Source organism: Phoxinus phoxinus (genome assembly GCF_949152265.1).
Source record: "Phoxinus phoxinus genome assembly, chromosome: 7".
NCBI lineage: Eukaryota > Metazoa > Chordata > Actinopteri > Cypriniformes > Leuciscidae > Phoxinus > Phoxinus phoxinus.
In genome coordinates, this window is record NC_136882.1 from 13,676,165 (window position 1) to 13,697,603 (window position 21,439).

The window sequence follows — 21,439 nt, forward strand, 5'->3', positions numbered from 1 at the left end:
TTGTTTGATGCACTATAGAATATGGAAATTCCTAACCTGAAGTTCCAGACAGCCCAGTTTCGCCTCTCAGTCCTGTTGATCCTGGAAGACCCATGGCAGGACCCAAGTCACCTTAAATAAAGGAATCTTACGTAAACCTTTTTGACATACATCAAGCACAATATGGACACTTCAGAGGTTTATTTAGGAGCACCTTTTATTCCTTTAATTCCAGGATCTCCGGACAGTCCATAGGCACCAGATGAGCCTTTGTCACCCTGCAATATAAGCCACAATGACTAAAAGCACAACACCCAAAACATTCTAACAGGACCCCATATACAAGGAGATTATGTTCAATGTTTTAAATCATAAATAGTTTTAGGAGTCAGAGAGAGATGGGTCATTATCCTACCCTGGGTCCAGGCATTCCTGGGAAACCTTCAATTCCAGACTGTCCTGTAGGCCCTGGCATTCCCTTAGGCCCTAAATGACCTTCTTCTCCGGGAACACCTTTTGTACCTTTTGCATCACTGGGATCACCTGGATGTCCATCTTTCCCATTGCCTCCTGGATAACCTGGCCCACCTTTTGTACCTATAGCCAAAGGCAAGTTGAAAGAGAAGCTCTAAGTATCTATCTAAAAGGGATCTTTTTGTTCTATTCAAATCAGCAAAAACCAAACGCAGAAATGTAAATAATAATAATAATAATATGACCATTTTTATGACCAAGTCGGTTTTGACTTGGAAGACGTACAAAAACATAAAAAAAAAAAAAAATATCCATATTGTTCAGTATGAAAATGAAACTTGACTGTTTTTAGATTTTTTTATTAAACATTTAGGAGAACTACTTCAACTAAATTGTTACACCTTTTGCGTTTAAGTAAGTTTTGACCCGAAAGTGAACTGTGGCTTTACACGTGAAATTATTATTAGATAAGCTGCTTTTCCACCATCTGGCCAAACCGTTCTCATCACTTAACCGTTCCATTTCGTGCCGATCAGGCCCAGCCGGTACGGATATGTTTTCATTTTGCACTTTGGGGCTATTTGTATTGTAATACAAATGCATTACTTCTGTAAAATACATTAGCCTTTTTCCTACACTCATGCAAAAAATATTTTCCTTATCACTTGTTTATTTTCCCCTTTGTTTATAAACATGCTTGTGCATGCACAAACAATAATTCAGAAATTAAAATAAAATGATAATGTCTGTAAAAAGTCCATAGACCAAATAGTCTAAATTTGAAAAGAGAAAGAGGGTTTGAAAAGGGAGAAGTCCACATTTCACTCTACTGCCGGCTTTTTGATGAAGCACTGAAAATGAAAATGAGATTGTTTATCATCTTTTTTTAAATCTGAAAGTAAACGTTTATGCAAGTAAAATGAACATATTTTGTTTGAAAACATTTCAGAGTAATATTGATGTTAAAAAGAATATGCAGATTTCATAAATTTGGACTGTTTTGAGCAATCATGAGTTATAAGTTCAAAGGAATTTAATAAAATCCATACTCGCAATTCTCATATTATAAGTTCTTATAAATTTCACATATATTCAAATAACATTTCTTCTGTAAATATTGATCAAAATAGATATTATTTCATATCGCACTGGTTTTTGCTGTACACTTGTGACATTTTAAATTTCAAAGAATTTATTCATATTTTAATTAATAAAAGGGGGTAAATATAGTAATAGCATGGTGAAAACCAAATGGACCCAGAAATCCATTTTTTTTCAATGCCTTAAAAGGGTTAATATTGTAATGTACTTAATGTAATGTACTTTGCATGTAAACATGGTCAGTGTATGCAGAAATAAGGCTTCTACTAAATACACAGAAAATATGAGACATTCAGACATTTCGAGCTCTCATAGCTTCTGAAATTCATATGAACATGTTTGAAATGAACAACCGCCAACCCGCCAAATGTGGGTAAAATTCAACTGTGGCGGGTATGCTGTCAAATCACTGGCCAATTTAGCGTGCTACTATGTTTACTCACTCACTCGCGTAAGCCAAATATGCGCAGATTTGGTGCAAATACTCAACTCGTGAGTCATCCTGATATATGAAATACAGTGTATTGCACAGAATCTGCGTATTTCTGGCTTACTTGAACATTCACGTCACTACGTAACGCAACAAATAATGGCGAGTACTTGTTAATTTGCATTGAAGCAATAGCGTAGATTAAAAAGTATTTGGTTAACAGAAAAGACATTGTTATTTTCCAACATCCCTTCATTTTTTTAATTTTTGTTGTACTGTATTGATCTGTCTGTCCACCTAAAATGCATTTTTGGTGAAATGGGTGACGATAAAAGAGGAAGGGATGAGATGGCTGGATGACAGGATTTATATATATATATATATATATATATATATATATATAAATAAAACTGTGATTTAGTTAATCTGGTTAATTTTTTTTTTTTTTTATAGAATTTTTGGCTAGTAGAAGTTCTGAATGGCCGTTAACCTAAAAATTTAGTAGCCAAATTGGCCGGTGAGTGAAAAGTTATTTGTGTACATGAGTAGAAAATAAATATGATTTTAGTCACCTCTGCGACCAGTGAAGCCAGGTTCTCCCATTTTTCCATGGTCACCTTTAATTCCCTTCATGTTTTCTTTCATTTGTGGTATTTTCATGATTGCCTTTTCACCTGGAGGTCCCACCAGCCCTCTGTCACCTTGAGAAAAAGTATATACACCACATGCTCAAGACATTATGCATATTTCATTTTCAATATAATCTTAAATAGTCCACCAAGAATACAATATATAGACTACAATGATACATACGTAATTTAAAATAGAGATGTTATGTAATGAGAAATTACACAGTCCAAATACAGGTTGCAAATAATTTCAGTCTAACCTTTGGTTTGAGAAGCACATTTAAGCACAGATTGTTTAATATAGTCTTTGTTTAAAATATGAATTAAACATCGTTTAATGTTTATGTTTAAAATAAACAATTGTTTAATATTGTGTATAATATTAAATGTATAATATTATGCGTATTAATATTAATATTGTTTAATATTGCCACATGTTTAGCATAGCCTTCTCTGTCGGCAATATCAGTCAGGCTGACGGAGAAGATTTCAGAACAAGAGAAACGCATCCAAACTTTAATTGGGGATAGTAAGAGTGCAAGAGCTTTAGATAGTATTTTGAATCCGCCTAGCCTAGTGAACTCTTTACACGACTCAGTTCCGGCTGAAGTAGAGCCCGTGCAGCAGGGCAAATGGGTGACGGAGAGGCGCTGTAGTCGCGGGTCAAAAAAACTCTCTTCCGTTCCGATTACCATAACAAATCGATTTGCCCCCCTCAGTGAAACACCCACTGAGAATTCTGTTGAATATGCCCTAGTTATTTGTGATTCTATTACACGGAACGTGAAAATAGAGACACCAGCCACCATAGTCACATGTTTGCCGGGAGCCAGAGCGCCTGACATCAAAGCAAATTTAAAAGTGCTGGCTAATGTTCGACTCCGCCAGTCGGAGATCACCAAAATTAACATTAAAGAGGTGTGTGAACTTGCAAGTACAATGTCAAGCACTGTAATTCCTGTTCGCAGGAGTGATGAGATAGTTAGTAGTTCACTCAATGGCAGGCTGTCGAAGTGGTGTCTGCTAAAAATTATAGAATTCATAGACAATTGGAAAAGTTTTTGGGGCAGACTTGACCTGTTGAAAAGAGATGGTATTCATCCCTCCTGGGATGGTGCTGCTCTTCTCTCTAGTAATTTGGCTCATAGTCTTAGAGATAAAGCATGACAAATTGGGGCCCAGGTCAGGAAGCAGACAAGACTGGCTTAACCGACTGTCTGCCAGCTGCCTCGCATCACCAAGGTCAGATAAATCCCATCACATAGAGACTCTTTCACCTAGATATCATCATATAGAGACTGTGTCTGTTCCCCATTTTGGAAATCCAAAAAACGTCTAAACCATCTAAGGTTAAAAATGTAATTGATGTTCAACAAATTAAAAAACAGATATGATACGGATGAGCAAATGATAAAGCTTGGGTTGCTGAATATTCGATCGCTTACTCCAAAAGCACTCGTTGTTAATGATATGATTTCAGATTATAACCTAGAGGTGCTGTGTTTGACAGAAACCTGGCTAAAACCAAACGATTACATTGCTTTAAATGAGTCAACCCCACAAGATTACAGTTATAAACACGAACCTCGTCTGAAACGCAAAGGGGGAGGTGTTGCTGTAATTTATAGTAATATTTTCAAAACCACTAAGAAATCTAGTTTTAAATATAATTCTTTTGAAGTGTTGGTGCTTAATTAAAAAATATATAGTGTAAACGATAAATCACGTTTGAGATTTATGCTGGCTACTGTATACAGGCCACCAGGGTACCATACCGACTTTATCAAATAATTTGCGGACTTTCTATCAGAATTAAAGTACTAAAGTAGTAAAGTACTCAAAGTAGTAAAGTACTAATTGTTGGTGATTTTAATATACATGTAGATAACGAAAAAGATGCATTGGGATTGGCATTTAAAGACATTGTAAACTCAATTGGAGTTAGACAACACGTGTCAGGACCGACTCATTGTCGTAATCATACTCTAGATCTAATACTATCACATGGAATAGATGTTGATGCCGTTGAAATACTGCAGCAGAGCGATAACATCTCAGATCATTATCTAGTCTCACGTAAATTACATTTAGCCAAGGCTGCAAAGCCGACTCCGTGTTACATATATGTTAGACCTATAACTTCTGCCACTAAAGATTGCTTTATCAATAATCTTCCTAATCAGTTTCATCATCTCAGCATCCCAGAGAGCTTAGAAGAACTTGATATTGCAACAGAAACTTTTAACTCTCTCTTTTTCAGCACTTTAGACACAGTTGCTTCTGTTGCGAAGATTAAAGAAAATAGTCCAATGCCGTGGTACAACGAGCACACCCGGGCCCTTATGAGAGCAGCCAGAAAAATTTGCGTTTCATGGAAAGAGAGCTCGATTGCATACAGAGAGGCTTTAAAAGCTGCTCGATCTGCTTATTTTTCAACCCTATTAAAATAAAATAAAACATAATCCTAGGTATTTTTGAAACAGTGGCTAAACTAACGAAAAAGAAAGCTTCAAACCCAGAAGTTTCCAAGCAACACAGCAGTAATGACTTTATGAACTTTTTCACATATAAGATTGATAATATCAGGGACAAAATTATAACTATGCAACCGTCTACTACAGTATCGCATCAGGAAGTGCATTCTAGTCTCCCTGAGGAAAAATTAGATTAATTTATTGCTATAGGAGAGGAAGAATTTAGCAAACTCGTTAATTCATCTAAATCGACAACATGTATGTTAGACCCTATACCGACTAAGTTACTGAAAGAGATGCTTCCAGATGTCATAGATCCTCTTCTTAATATCATTAATTCGTCTTTGTCTCTAGGATACGTACCAAAAACCTTTAAGCTGGATATGATTAAACTGCTTGTTAAAAAAAACGCAACTTGATCATACAGAATTAGTCACATTGAACTCGAGCACGCAAAAGAAGCGATATGTGAACATATAAAGCAAGCTTTATTACGAGCTACCTCCAATCAGGCTGGTAGCTCGCGAGTCGCGAGCGACGTGTTGGAGACCGCCTTGACATAGCTTCTGTGCACGGCACCTTCTCAGCAAGCAGGGGCGCCAATTTGCCAATAATTGAAATTATAGATAATAGAAAACCGCTTTGCGGTGCAGAAGATTTTTTTTTTTTTACAGCTCATGCCGCCCCCCATGTGACATGAAAAAATGCTACCCCGGGCAACCGCCCGGTTCGCCCGTGCCAAAAACCGCTACTAATATATTAGTTTCACCTGTTAAGTTGAATTCTTGAAATAAATCAACTTTTTGATGATATTCTAATTTTATGACCAGCACCTGTATATTACATAATGTGCTTGTACATGCATACAGAATCATGCTCTCGATTCACCTTTTTCTCCCGGAATGCCAGTAGCTCCTTTTACACCTTGTTGTCCTTGAAGGCCTATCTGTCCTTTCTTTCCTGAAGGTCCTTTCAAACCTTTCTCACCTAGATTTCCAGGAAAACCTGTCATGCCCTGACCACCTTTGGAACCTTTGTTGTTTATAAACAAAAAGGAAGCAAAATTCAATTAATGCCATTTTGAGTTAAAGCACCATCAATGATCAAACTATTTCTGTCTGCTAATTGCAAACTATTAAATCTGCCAATTCTAAGTAACATTAAATCAAGTACAAAAAGACAAATGACCTCTTAACCCTGGAAGACCACCAAATCCAAAGGGCCCTGGTTGTCCTGGATCTCCTGGGGACCCAATATTTCCTGGTACCCCAACATTTCCAGGGTCTCCAATGGCACCCTTTACTCCACTGGGTCCATAAAGGCCTGGGTCTCCCTGGTCTCCCCTTATTCCACTTGGACCTACAGAGACACAGTATATTTAAGCATTGTTAGGAGAAATAGGATTTGCTTCATACCACAGAACTCAAATCTAATGTATAATATACACTACAAGTCAATTGGTTTGGACAAACTTAACTGAATTTATGTTTCTGATCCTAAAGACCATTAGATTAAGAATCTCCTAAAGACCAATTACATTGATTTATATTATAGAGTTGGAGCAGAGAGTAAAGGAAAATCAGTCAATAAGAGTCCAGTACACTGGCCATTGATTTCCTAGTCTGTTTCCACGTACGGTACTGCTGAATGATTGCTAGATAAACACACTTGCTTAACTGACCCTAACATTAATCAACGAGGAGTGAGTTATTGAAGGTACAGTATTTTGTAGTTCTGGGTTTATTCTTTACTTTTCTTATCCAGTATGAGGGCAACAAAAAAAGTTTGTACCTGTCAGTTTAGTTACCTGGTTCTCCATTTTTTCCTGATGGCCCGGGAGGTCCTATGTAACCGGGCTGCCCAGGAAAGCCAAATGTTCCTTGCGGTCCAGGTTTGCCTATCTCTCCTTGAAGACCTGGAGGACCACCTTCACCCTTGAGGCCGATCATACCTGGCATTCCCTCCATACCTGTGTGACATCACTTTAGTGAGTGTTAATAACAACAGAACTGATCCACCTTAATCATAGACAGACTTTCACTTTTGAGATTCTGACGGTTGGAGACAGAGAAGTTTTATAACTGGCATAAAACTATGCTTTTTACAGATGCATGTGGTGACAAAAATGTTTTTACATAGGAATCACAATAACAGAAAAGTAAAATGTGTGCCGATAATTAGGGATGCACCGATACCAGTATCGGTATCGGCCCAATACTGAGCTCATGTACTTGTACTCGTACTTGTAAAAATGACCCGACGCCAACAACGATACCAGGCAGCGTGTGTACAGTGTACAGTGTTTGTGTCCACTCCAGACAAAGAAACACTGACAACAGAGGGGATAAAAAAGCAGGCTGTCTATGAAGTAAATGTATCGTATTTCTGGAATATTAAACGAAATATAGTAACGCCTATATAGCTGTGGTGTGCGAGCTGATAAGAGAAGCACGCAGTGTATTGAGCATGCAGCGGCACAGGCGCGCAAGCTGAACGCATCCCTTTTTCACAGAAGTCAGAGGAAAGTTTGTAGATCAGTCGGATGTCAATGTCAATAGCAAAGAAAGTAAAACGAGGCATGTAGCTTATTATTTTGATCATTAACTGACCAGAGAGAGAGAGAGAGAGAAAGGGAGAGAAACTTCTGTTGAATGCTCTTTCATTGCTGATCGTTCACTCAGCACGTGCTATTTGGATTAAAACTAAATCGTATCTGTAAGTAAAACATAAACTGTTACTTAATTTATGTATAATGAGTGGTTGCCTACATTATTACAGGACGTTTGTCAATAAGTTCCATGAACGCAAACATCCAAAGCGCGCGCCCCGAAAACCATTGTACGGACGAATTCACGCAAAATTATGTGAAAACGCCCGTCTTGGCGAGTATCCCAGTGAACAAAGTAGGTTATATCTCAAGTGAACGTAGACAGACGTCGGTCTTAAAGAGGCAGCAGCTTAATAAACCTGCTGCTGTGTTTTAATGTTAATCAAACAAAGGACAAATAAATGACTCACTGCTCTTGGCTAAATAGGCTACATTTTTCAAAAGTACACACATATCCATCTATTTAATTTATACAGTAAAGAATATGCAATGTTTTTTCACATTTAATTACTTTATTCAAATTTCTGTACCTGTAGATTTACCCGAAACACTCTAAAAACTCATTATTTCATTTAGCCTTTCTTTGTTGTATTGTATTTATTTGTGCTATTTGTAATTTGATTATTTGTTCTTATTTTTTTACTGACTGCTTACTTGTCTTTAATAATGTTTTAAATTCACATTAATTAGGCTGGAAGTTTTTGTTGTAGTATCAAAATTGGAATAAAGAATTGATATTTCACGTCTAACATTTGAACCACTGACCCAATCCTCAGCACTGAGCCCTTCTGGAGCTGCTCTAAATATGTGCTGTGCTATTAAATGAAAGATACAATATGATAGAGCAAAATGAGAAATGCAGTGAAAATACAGGTATCGGTGAGTACCAAAAATGGGAGTATCGGTATCGAACTCGTTCTGGAAAAAGTGGTCTCGGTGCATCCCTACCGATAATCATGAAATCATGGCTTAAATTCAACATTTTCTATCCACAAAATAATACATTAATCAAATAATTAATTAAAACTATTTTGGATTTGGCACATGACATGAATATGCAGCCCTAGAAAGAAACTAGAAAAGGAAAGTTTGTTTGCCTGAAAGTTTAAAATGCTTTTAAAAGTCCCTAAGTCAGAAGACTATAAACTGATATCAGCATATGTCAATCATTATGGGTTTGACAGACACCTGGTTTTAAGATACGTTTTCGTTGATCCAAACACAAGTGGATTACTTTAAATACAGGTGTAAATGGAGTCTAAAAAGATTTGAGCTTGTCCACTTTTGACCACTTCCAGAGGTAGTCGAAAACCCAAAACAAATGTTTCCAACTTTCGCATGTTAATACCATATGTTGCAATGTTGTGCCAATAATACATGGATTATGATAAAAATCGCTGTTAATATTCACATCCTTTCCATTCGCTTCCTTTTGCCCTCGCTCGTAAGCATTATCGCTTCATTCATTCAATTTTTTGTGTTGCAGTCTGCGCTCTTGCGAAAGTGATGTACTGTAGAGTGTGACAAAAACAGAAGGAAGGGTCTACTCTTGACCAAATCTGAACAAAAAATACTCACAGGAGATGCATTTAAAACGCATGTTAAAAATACCAAGTGTAAACGGTAATGCATCTAGGCTGACCACCTGTGATCGGTTCACTGAAAACTCATCTTATCAGGTGTAAACAGGGCCATAGACACATGCAGTTTTCACCTGGGTATCCTTTTTGGCCTGTGTCTCCTGGAAGGCCAGTTTCACCCCTCTGTCCTGGCAGTCCTGGTTCTCCAGGACCTCCAGTAGATGCTCCTAAAACTTCACCATGTTCACCCTTTTCCCCTGAAGCACCATCCAAACCTGGTGTACCAAAGATGCCTGGAGCTCCTTCGGCACCTTTGTTGCCAGGATATCCTAAACTGCCCCGAGTACCAACAAAACCTATGTGGTCAAAATCAAATGATCAGAGCTAAAAAGGAGACAGACCTAATAGACAGACAGGAGTTAAAGTATACATAATGATAAAATAAAATGTACAATAACACACAGGCCACCCAATGCTCACCCCTTGGCCCTTGTGGGCCTGATCTTCCTGTTTCACCTCTCTCTCCTTTGGCCCCAGGTCCTCCAGAAAGACCTGGCATGCCTTTGGCACCTGGTACTCCTAAAACACACATAATTGGGCAGGCATAACGTAACTAGAGATAAAATTATTATAATAATAGTTTTTTGTTTTAATTGTGGAAAATATTACAATAATACATCCAATTACCAGGAAATCCATCCAACCCTTTTAGTCCAGGCTGCCCGGTCTCTCCAGGTGGCCCGGGATCTCCAATACACTCCACTGTAATAAGATTAACATGTCAAATATATATATATATATATATATATATTACATATCACTGGAATAACTTTCAGAACAGTTTCCAGCTGATGAATGATAAAAACATTGACAGCAAATCAGAATTCACCTGTCTTTAAAGAGTTCAAGTGTTTAAAGCGGCAGAGGACAACTGCAGTGTTCACTTATAATACACACAATGTTATTATCCATTGGTGTGGACAACAACAGTTAACGTCATAGTTATCTTTACAGTTATCTTTAAAGATCTTGTTGTAAATTTGATCCAGCTACCTTCGATATTCCATTGATCTTCTCTTGAGCTACAGTCTCCTGTAATACACATGTAAGATAGACATTAATACAAAGACTAAGAAGAAGAGTATAACATACTGTGGATTTGCTAAAGCTAGAAAAAAAATACAAAAAGCAAAACATAGAAATTACTTTTTTCTAGTGACAGTTAGTAGACATGTAGATGCAACGTTACTTTTAAAGTCAACAGAATGTGTTAAAGGGGCCATCAAAATGAAATGTTCATTATTATATTGTTAAATTTTCGGTTGAACATCTGGATCACTCATAACTACCAAACAGCTTCTTGCATTTGTAATTTTGTAAATCTAAAACAAAAAGTGCACTAGGCTGTAAAACAGCACTGACACAGGGTCGGCTCAGATGTGCAGAGGTGCTGGAGAAAAGACGACAGGAGGCAAACAACCAGAGTCCATCAGAGAGCCGATGCAGGATCCACTTCATTAGGCAGGGGGAACACGCAATGTATTCATATAACCATATATGTATAACCAGCAAGAGACAACCCGCCAAGCTTCTTAAATACAATTGTTTGTCTTGTGCTGGTCTGCGACGCGCCAGGCATTACGTAATCACGTTGGAAAGGTCACACTTTTTTTTTTAAATAATAATAATAATACATTAAAACAAAGATGTTGGACGATTTTGAAACTGGAGGAGAACATTAGATGAAATGTTCGCCCTTCCCTACCTTTTTAAACCAGAGTACACAGACAAATAACTTAGACAGATGACTTGACCCGTGACCTTTCCAATGTGATTACGCAATGCCGGGCGCGTCCCAGACCAGCACAAGACGAACAATTGTGGTTAAAAAGTAAATACATTTCAATTTTTTTTTTAAATGACCTATTCCTCAGCTGGGATCGTGCAGAGCCCTTTGAAGCACTTCAAAGCCCTTTGAAACTGCATTGATTTGGACTTCAACAATTTGATTGCGGTTTAAGTGCATTGTGGTATAGAAAAATCCTGAAATGTTTTCCTAAAAAAACTTAATTTCTTTTCCACTGAAGAAAGAAAGACATGACCATCTTGGATGGCATTGGGGTGAGTAAATTATCAGGAAATTTTCATTTTGAGGTAAACTAATCCTTTAAGCAGACAGTCTACTAATAATCTAATAAGAGTTAGTTGATATGTAGTTGCATAGTTGCTTATAGTCTAACTTATAGGATAACTGGTTCCACTTTATATTAGGTGTCTTTAACTACTATGTACTTAAGTAAAATAAATATAAACAAAACAAAAATCAGGCACAATGTACTTATTGTATTCATGTTCTATTGCAAAACACTTATGCTGCTATTAAGGTGTGATACGGGTAATGTTAGGGACAGGTTTGGTGGTATGGGTAGGTTTAAGGGTTGGTCAATTGGTCAACAGTGTACAAGGGTCAATAGCTTGTTAATGTTTAAATAAACTTATTTAAGATTACATAATGATTAATAGATCATTATATATTAAAAAAAGCCTAACAAATCTAATTAATCTTCGATTCATATATTACCTAATGCAATTTTTTACATTTACAAATGTTGTGATTTTTTTTATTGTATTACCGGTAGTCATTTTAAGCACATCACACTGTTCATGTTAACATATTATTCAGTTAATCATCATAACCACAGTTCTGTCAAGACCACTATCGTCAAAGATTATTGAAAATTAGCATATTTAGCATATAGGTCTCATAGCTGTTTGAATATATATTAACTAATGATCCGTTAAGCATTATATAATGTATGTTAATGATTTACCAATTAAGCTTTCATTTAATAAATGCACATCATTTAATCAATCTGTCAAAATCATTTGTATATTTTTAAAAAGTGCAATATCATATGAATTGAAAGTTTAATAACATTTGTGAGCATTTCAATTTACATTAAATAATGTTCTGTTAATCATTATAAGTTTAATAAGTTAATTAGTTAACATTAACAAGCACATTATCTCATATTTCTAGCTATGTGAATATATATTAAATATTAATCTGTTAAGCATTATATGATGTTTGTTAATGATTTATTAATGAAAGTTATTATAAAGAGTTACCAAAATATTAAAAATGCAACATTTTCCTCTTAACTAAAACTAAATAAACAAAAACTAATCATTCAAATTAGTGAAAACAGAAAACACTTATACACACCTGGAGCACCAGGCCAACCTTTTACTCCTTCAGAACCAATTTGTCCGTCATCTCCAGGAAGGCCCCTTACACCTTTAGTTGCTCCAAGAACTTGGCCAGGTTGTCCTGTCAGGCCTCTTGGACCTGGAAGACCTGGAGCACCTGGGTATCCCTTTTCTCCAGGCTCACCTACAGGACCGTCTCCCTGAAGGATGCAGATACATCTAAATGACATACTTTGCTTAAGACTGGCATCAGAGTTACAACTTTCTTGATCAATATCACGGTAGTCACTACACAATGCACAGTGCACATCAATACAGCCACTGTCTTCTGATTGGTGTTGTTTTGAAGTGTTTTGAAATTCAAGACTCACAGGAGATCCTCTAAGACCTGGCACACCGTTTTCTCCACTAGGTCCAGGCATTCCCTGCACTCCTGGGAAACCAATAGCACCTGGGTCCCCTGGGTCACCAGCTAATCCTGCATTTCACAAGTGCAGACAAAATATTACAATTTGCACATCGTTGCTTTCAGCTGGAAACCTTGTCCAAACCACTACTTTTCAGATTTTTATTTTTTTATTTTTTATAATTGAGTCCATGCGACGAACAACAGTATAAGTAAAAAAAAAAAAGAAAAAAAAAAAGAGATAACCATTTGTATGTGTGCCACTTTGTTGTTGCATACTCTGTATTTGAAACTTTAAAATAGTCTAAAGCGAAAAAAAAACGTTGATGTCCACTAACGGAAAATGAAGACGCCGGTTGCTTTCATGTCCGCTGCGGACATTAATAAGCAAAACCTCTGCAAAAAAAGGAGAGCAAACATGAACGAATGGAAGGACAGAGCCAGGACGTCTTTGAGGGATGCTGGGAAACCATATGTGGACCGGAGAGGAGAGGTACAACGAGGAAAAGGTCCACCGAAAGAGGTGAGTGTAAGAACCGTATATGTTCAAAGTATCTACTGTAGCTAACGTTAGCGGTTACAGTCACAGTAGGAACAGCTACTGGCCGTCGTCTACTGCAGTTCATATAGCTCACTCTGTTTAACGGATCAAGTCATGAATGGGTCGAACTGAAAGCTGTACTCCTTGTAACCACGGAGAAATTAATCGAAACGTTTTAGCTGCGTTTGATGTCCCTAACGTGAGCTAGCGGAATAATGTTATTCATTGTTCGTACTGTATTGTCTGTATTTGTTCTGTGATTTACGTTAAACCCAAAATAAATTGAAAGAAAGAAATGCTTAATATTTTCTTTAAGGTTCTGTTACAGTATTAAAACTAAGATAAAGGAATCAGATATCCAGTGGTTTAAAGTGATATGATGAATTGGACTTTTTTGTTAATGTGGAATAACTGTTACTGTTTTGTTTTTTATTATTAATATATAATTATACATAATATTTTAAAAGACTACTGTAAAAAAGATTGGTTTTGCATTGTGATGAATAATTAAGCATGTAAATAAGTCCTTTTTGATTTAGGATTAAATCAGCAAAAATTACCTTTAAAATTTTTTAACTATATTATCACGCTAAAGTTCACCACATACAGCAGTATGTGTACTAGATAGCAAATCTCGCAAAATGTAACTACAGTAGTCAAAATTTGAAGTGGATCAAAACCTTTCATCACATTTATACATGTTATAACTTTATTAAAGTTATACAATACCCATCCTTGTCTTAGGACAACTTTGACTAACTTTTTTGATCCACTTCAAATGTTGACTACTGTATACTGTGGTTCTAATCTGCTGTAGATTTTAAGATTTTCTGTAAAGTTGCTGTGAAACACTGTGTATCAGTTATTCCACATTAACTGGACATATACCGTTCTTCCACATTCCAGAAATGTAAATTACTATAACTTTTTAGTTTTAAGATAAGAGAAAAATATATAATGTAATGTTCACAGTCCAAATAATAAAAAAATATTATAAAACATTTGAGAATATGAACTTCGTCTCAAAGCCTCAATTAAACACTGTGTTGTCAAAGTATGGCTTTATATATGATCAGACATTTAAATGTGTCATAATATTATTTAAATTTTTCCAAAAGCAAGCTCAAATAAAGCAAGCTAAAACAAGGTTTTTGACCAGCGAATGTCAGATATATGTGTTTTGTCCATCATTAGACCGGCTGCATCTGAGGCACTAAGTGCAGTGCATATTAGGTTCTCTTTCTAGGGAATATAGACGTTGCACCATGGTGTTGACGTAATGGTAATGCCTTCAACGTGAACCGGCGTCTGAGTCACGTGTAGTACACGCCAAGCCATTGGCCTGTGACGATGACATGTGACGCAACGACGTGCTTAATTCTACAAATAACACCTGCACGAGCTTCTACAGCTTCTTGTCTTCAGAAGCTGATTTGTCTGTCACTGTGTGTGCAAATCTGTCTGTTTGTCTTAGAACAAAAAAAGGAAAGAAAAAGGAAAAAAATCTTGTTCTATTCCTGGGGACAACAGACACGAGTTGTGTGTTCTCTGTCTCAGAGCGGAGCATGCTTGACCAGCTTTCGAGGGAGCGAGTGCGACCGGCAGGCAGTCTATATCTTCCTCTAAGACGTATGAGAAACTGCTAGAGGTCTTCACTCGTGTGGTACTAACAGTTGGGCCCAGCCACCCAAAATGAACCTCCCCTTCTTTCCTGATCTTCATAATGAGATCTTGAAGTCATGGAAAGCCCCTTATTCAGCCCGTGTTCATAACCCAATGATGTCAGATTATTCAATATTATATAATTGGGTTTACTGAGCATGGGTAACAAGTTGATGCCTCGAGACCCTCAAAGCCATGCCAAGTAACATCTTTCTTAGTGGGCAAGGCTTATGAGGTGACAGGTCAGGCTGGTGGGTCTCAGGACACCATGTCGGTGTTGGAGGCCTACCAGTCTGACCTGCTCAGAAAACTTGACACTGGCGAGGACCTTAGCCCTGAAGCGGTTAAAGAGCTCCACAAGGCCCCAGATCTGTCTCTCCGCCACTAAGCAGATGGCCCGTGCTATTGACTGTTCTATGGCGGCTTTGGTGGCAACAGAGAGGCATCTGTGGCTCAACCTTTCGGGGATATCGAATAAAGAAAGAGCTTTTCTGCAGGGTGTCCCGATCTCGCCATCTGGCTTGTTTGGCGGCGATGTCAGTACAGTCATCGATGGGTTTTAGGTGGCAAAGCATTCCTCGCCGCATCCAGGAGGCTGGTCTTTCAACCTGTTGACGTTAAAACTGATTGTATCTCACAGGATCTCCGAGGATTGGTTTGTCATGACAGATCTGAAGGAGGCATATTTTCACATATAAATTTTATCCATTCACAAGAGGTTCGCTTTTGGGGGGCAGGGGGAAGTGTACCAATATCAGGTTCTTCCGTTTGGCAGCCTTGTCTCCTCAAACCTTTACCAAGTGCATGGATGCAGTCCTGGCTCCACTGCGACTCCAGGGGATACGTATACTACATTTGTGCCAAGTCGCAGGAGATGGCAGTTCGACATCAAGGTGTCTTTCTCGCTCACATCAAGAACTTAAGTTTGCTCTGGCTGGATGGCAAACTGCTCTCCCTGAGGGCAGTTTCCATGCCGGGACACCTCAATATAGTAACAGATATCCTGTCGAATGCAAGGGCTGAGGCCCGGTGATTGGCCTGATCTCTCCTTGAAGGTTCTCCAAGGGAGATTCCGACCAGGTGGGACCTTCTGTCTCAGGCTTGGGGGACATTCTTTACCCCCTGATCGGAGATCTGGGAACTGTGGTTCTGGCCCCTAAAGGGGTACCAGTTCATAGATTCTGGTCTCTCAACCAATGTTATTGATACCATCCTAAATGCTAAAGCTCCTTCTACTGGAAAGCTGTATACTCTTAAATAGCATCTTTTCTCATCATGGTGTGAACAATGCCATCTTAACCCAGCCGGTTGATTCAGTACTGGAGTTGATTCAGTACTGGAGTTTCTTCAAGAACTTCTCCCAGTTGGACTGACCCCCGCAACCTTTAAGGTTTATGTGGCCGCTATTTCAGCTTGTCACAACCAGATTGAAGGGGTTTCATTGGGTAAGCATGTCCTGGTGTCTGGTTTCTTGCGTGATGCTAGATGGCTGAGGCCTGGTTGCAGCCCGCAGGTTCCCTCATGGGATTTCTCTCTATTGTATTGGAAGGGTTGTCAAATGTTCCCTTCGAGCCCTTGGAGTCAGACTCTGAGAAGCTTCTGACTCTCAAGGTAGCTTTGCTTATTGAAGTTGATGTTAATCAATTATGTTATTGAAGTTAATCAAGTTGATACTGCACCCTATTCCAGTTGATACTGCACCCTATTCCTATGAGGTGCACGGTGTTGCTTCGCCTCTAGGAGTTAGGACCCATTCTACCCAAAGTTTCGCTGCTTCTAAGGTGTTAGCAAGAGAGGCGTAAAATGTTCGTGCTGGGGTAGTCTTGTCCTCTCCACACACATTCATCAGGTTTTATAGTGTGGATGTGGAGTCAATCCCAGGATCTCAGGTCCTCTCAGGATGAGGCCTTCCTGTACTACAGTGCTTTTTCAAACTACCACCACCTGTATGCAGACATCCTCTCAGTATGGCAGCATGGGTGTTGTCATTGCCATTGCGTGAAGACCATGACATGGCATCAATGTTCCCTCGAAATGGAAGGTCTGTGGGTAATGTATATAACCTGGTTCCCTGAAAATATGAATGAGACGCCACACACGGTGCCATACTTCAAGTATGCCTGAGCGACTTCTTCAGACAAGTGAATCCCACAATTTCCTGCAGGTGTTATTTATAGAAATTATTAAGCTATCATTGCGTCACCTGACTTCGTCCCAGGCCAATGGCTTGGCCTGTCCTACATGTGACGCGGCATCTCGTTCTATATTTTGGTCAAAATTTCATGTTATAAAAGATGAAGTGCTATTTAAGACAGTATTAGCTATGACTTGACGACAAATGCTAGACTAAGACACTCTTCTCCAATAAAAAAATACATACAACTTTAGCCTTAAATATATTGTGTTCCTTGAGTAAAGAAAACTTACTTATTTTAAGAACCAGTTCATTATTTACCCTTGCATTGCAAACAAGCAGAGACGGTCTAAACATGTGCGACACTTCATTCAAGATTGAGGTGGGGTGGAGGTATAATGTTTTACTACAGTTTGAGGAGCCAATGGAGTTATGACGTTTAGTTAAAAGCTCTTTTTAATACTTTTCTTTGATTAAATACTTGCAAAACCCACAGACAGATGTAAAGGGTGACCAATAGTAATAATTTATGAAAAAAACAAAAAACAAACAAACATAGAGATATGAAGGCTCCTGTCCGACAGCGACAATATACTTTTGTTATATATGTTTCCTGAACATATAACGGATGACTATTGCACCTTTCTGTGTAGCAGCTCTCATCTCTCCTTTTCTGCCTTTGGGTCCAGATAATCCTCTAGCACCATGATGACCCTGTAAATCGCAAAAATCTGAAAAGTTAAATGGATTTAATTGACTAATGTAAAGATGTCATATACCTTGTGGCCTTAACAAGGCATGGCATCAAGGCATGATGTATGTCTACTTACAAGTACACCATCGACACCTTTGGGTCCTGCGTCTCCCTGATCACCCTGCTGACCCCACTCCCCTGCCATTCCAGGGTCCCCAGCATCACCTGGAGGGCCCGTAAGGCCAGGCTGGGATTTTACACTGCATTCACACTGACCATGGTTACCTGATCAATGATAAAAACATAACCAATATAGCAGGATTAGCAAAGAATGACAAATATCAAACACCTTCTATGTTCATAGAGAAGATAGAATAATTTATGCTAGAAAAAAAAAGAACATTCCCACAATGCCATGTACAACATGACATGATCTTGGCCATGTGAATAACCCTAACAGTTTATTAAAAACGTATAGCAACTTTGTTTCAACTTATCTTACCCTTAGGTCCTTTTTTTCCTGCATTCCCTGGACGTCCACGTTTTCCGGCTGGGCCTCTGAAGAAGTCTTCCACTGTACACATTGATAGTTTTTAATAAAGTCTTTCGTACTAATTTAGTTTAATGTCACTTTAAATAAATCACTTTAATCACAGTCATTTTGGCCATCACACTCAATAATCCTGGGCTAATATTTAAGCAATAGTCATTCAAGTGGGGAGAGACTGAAATCTTCAGAATTTTTTTTTTTTTTTTTACAATTAATTTCTAGGCATGTCAAATGGAAAAGATTATATGTAATAATTAAACCACACACACACACACACTCACACAATATACACTACTGTTCAAAAGAACAGTCAGATAAGGTCGGTAAGATTTTTTTTACTTTTTTTAAAGAAAGACAGATAAATGTTTCTTGAGCTGCAAATCATCATATTAGAATGATTTCTGAAGAATCATGTGGATTTGAAGACTGAAGTAATGATGCTGAAATTTCAGCTTTGCCATCAAAGGAATAAATTACATTTGAAACCATTTTTGATTAAATAAATGGAGCCTTGGTGAGACTTTCAAACACATAAACAAATCTTACCGACCACAAACTTTTGAATGGTAGTGTGTATACAAAATGTACTTGCTTTATTAGCATCACACTTATCACACTTACATGATCCCTTGGGTCCAGGTGGTCCCTGAAATCCAGGCAGCCCATCGGAGCCAGGCGGCCCAGGCTGAGTGGCAGGATTACCAGGTTCTCCAGCTTCACCTTTGCCTCCCTTTGGTCCCCGTGGTCCCTCTGGACCCCACAGATCCACTGTGGATCAGAGAAACAATCATATCAGAGACAGAGTTTGGTTAAAGTAAAGCTGTGTTTCCACCTAAATTACCCGAAACTTTTTTCCCAGGAACTTTTTTTCCACCAGACCTATTGCTGTCTGCATTTCCATCGCGGTCTAACGTACTGTGAAGATAAGGCAAATTAGTCTGGTGACGTATAGGACTGCGTGTGACTTTCCAGTTCCTGAACTTTGAAAAAGTACCAACTCACGAGCAGGGTTTAATTTTTTTTACACAGAACTTAATTTAGACCCTGGTCCCTGCGGTCGAAACACACTGAGTGCAAGCCCAAAGAGCCTGGGCTGTGGAAACGCAGCTTATGCTGTCAAGTAATGTCATATGGCTTTATTTCTTCTGTGAATGAATAAAATGAGGTATTTACATCACTCTTTTTCATACAAAAATGTATACAATGACAACAGGCTGTCAAGTTCCAAAAATATCAAAATAAGTACCATATATTATTTATAGGAATTTATAAATTTGACAGAATACATTGAAAAATATCTATATTTTTGATATCAATATCAACATTTTTGATACCACAGGGAAAACTGCCACAACATTAAGGGCATACAATTCAAACAGAATCTAAGTAAAGAAAATACTTTGACTCTGGACAAAAGTAAATGATCAAATAAAACTCTGCTGGTAATCTAAAATAACTATTATTATTAACAGTAATACATTTCTGTTTTAAAAATATAACAATAGTTATTATATATTATATAATTACTATATAATTATATAGTAATTATATATAGTAGTTTATATTTTTAAAACAGAAATTTATTACTATTGTAGTCTCTTCTCTTCTCTGATGAGGTTTACTGGCATGAGTGCGGGATCGACCGGTCACTCACATGAGATCACAGCAATAGCAAACCACAACCATCCAATCAATTCACCATGGACAAAATTAAGCCCCACCCTACATTTTTTCTTGTTAGAGAAGCCGGATATATGTCACAATAGGGAAAAAAAGACTGTTTCACTTTATTTTGATTGTCCCTTTGACATTCTGTTGACTGTAAAGTCCCTTTCACACAGAGATTCCAGAAAATACACGGATAATGTGTCCCGGGATTTGTCCCGGCATCGTTTGATTTTGGTTCATTCACACTGCCAGTGATTTTCCGGGATCTGTGAGTGCATTCACACACATCCCGCTAAGATCCCGGAAAAACATGTGATGTCAGGATGAGACGTGTAACGTACGCGTCGAAAACATGTAAACTAACGAATCACGTGCCGTTCCACAAAGATGGCGAACGATCTCAGCTTCAGCGCGGATAGTAAGGAGCTCCTGGTTTCTGCTTCGTTCCAGTTTGCAGACATTTTTTCGTTCTTTCTTTTTTGATGACGAACACAAACTTTCTTCTAAGAGCAACAGAGTCGTGCGTGTCATCACTACGACACACCCCTTACGGCATTGATCCTGGCTTTTGTTCACACAGGGCGCGCTCTGGGACTGATCCCGACAATGTTACTAGGTCCCCAACCCGGGATCGATTCCGGCATCAATCCCGGGACGTGTTTGCGTTCACACAGAAGGCACTCTGGCAATTTCGCGTCAAATTCCCGGGATCAACGCGCTGTGTGAAAGGGGCTTAAGTAACTTTGCACCTACACGTCTACTAAATCTCATTAGAGTGTTAGTAGAGTATTAGTAGACTGGTTCAGAGTAAGAATAAGTTAACATGTACTAGCAAAGTTACTTATAGTCAGTAGAATATCTTTTTGGGAGCATCAAAATAAACAGTTAGCAGATATTGAAGGGATAGTCTACCCAAAAATACAAATTAGCCCATGATTTACTCACCCTGAAGCCATCCTAGGTGTATATGACATTCTTCTTTCAGACGAATACAATCGGAGTTATATAAAAATAAATGTCCAAGCTAAATAATGGGAGTGAATGGCTGCATGACTTTGGAAGTCCATTAAAGCGCATCTATTCATGATTAAAGTGCTCGACACGGCTTTGCAGGGGTTAATAAAGGTGTTCTTAAAGGATAATTCCGGTATTTAACACCTTGAGTCTATATTGTAGTTTGTTTTGGATGAACAAGAGTGGTGGACAACATTTTTTTGACAATGGTTCCTCTCTCGAGTTTTTTACTATAAAAGAATTGGCCATGGACCCATTTAACATTGGAGTCAATGGGCATGTCCG

At 38.1% G+C, this 21,439-nt stretch overlaps 1 protein-coding gene across 1 annotated transcript in view; it reads right to left on the minus strand.

The window, feature by feature from the left end:
- Positions 1-21,439, minus strand: part of col4a2 (collagen, type IV, alpha 2) — a 120,256-nt gene that overhangs the window by 11,452 nt on the left and 87,365 nt on the right. The window contains exons 20-36 of the mRNA XM_079617760.1: positions 19,094-19,240; positions 18,425-18,496; positions 18,059-18,207; positions 17,870-17,942; positions 12,857-12,963; positions 12,502-12,685; positions 10,329-10,367; positions 9,963-10,037; positions 9,756-9,854; positions 9,410-9,631; positions 6,895-7,056; positions 6,276-6,446; positions 5,976-6,119; positions 2,557-2,685; positions 395-576; positions 194-257; positions 37-111 (exon numbers count right to left, since the gene is read on the minus strand). Of these exons, the coding sequence (XP_079473886.1) occupies positions 37-111; positions 194-257; positions 395-576; positions 2,557-2,685; positions 5,976-6,119; positions 6,276-6,446; positions 6,895-7,056; positions 9,410-9,631; positions 9,756-9,854; positions 9,963-10,037; positions 10,329-10,367; positions 12,502-12,685; positions 12,857-12,963; positions 17,870-17,942; positions 18,059-18,207; positions 18,425-18,496; positions 19,094-19,240 (2,094 nt within the window). The remainder of the gene's footprint in view (positions 1-36; positions 112-193; positions 258-394; positions 577-2,556; positions 2,686-5,975; positions 6,120-6,275; positions 6,447-6,894; positions 7,057-9,409; positions 9,632-9,755; positions 9,855-9,962; positions 10,038-10,328; positions 10,368-12,501; positions 12,686-12,856; positions 12,964-17,869; positions 17,943-18,058; positions 18,208-18,424; positions 18,497-19,093; positions 19,241-21,439) is intronic.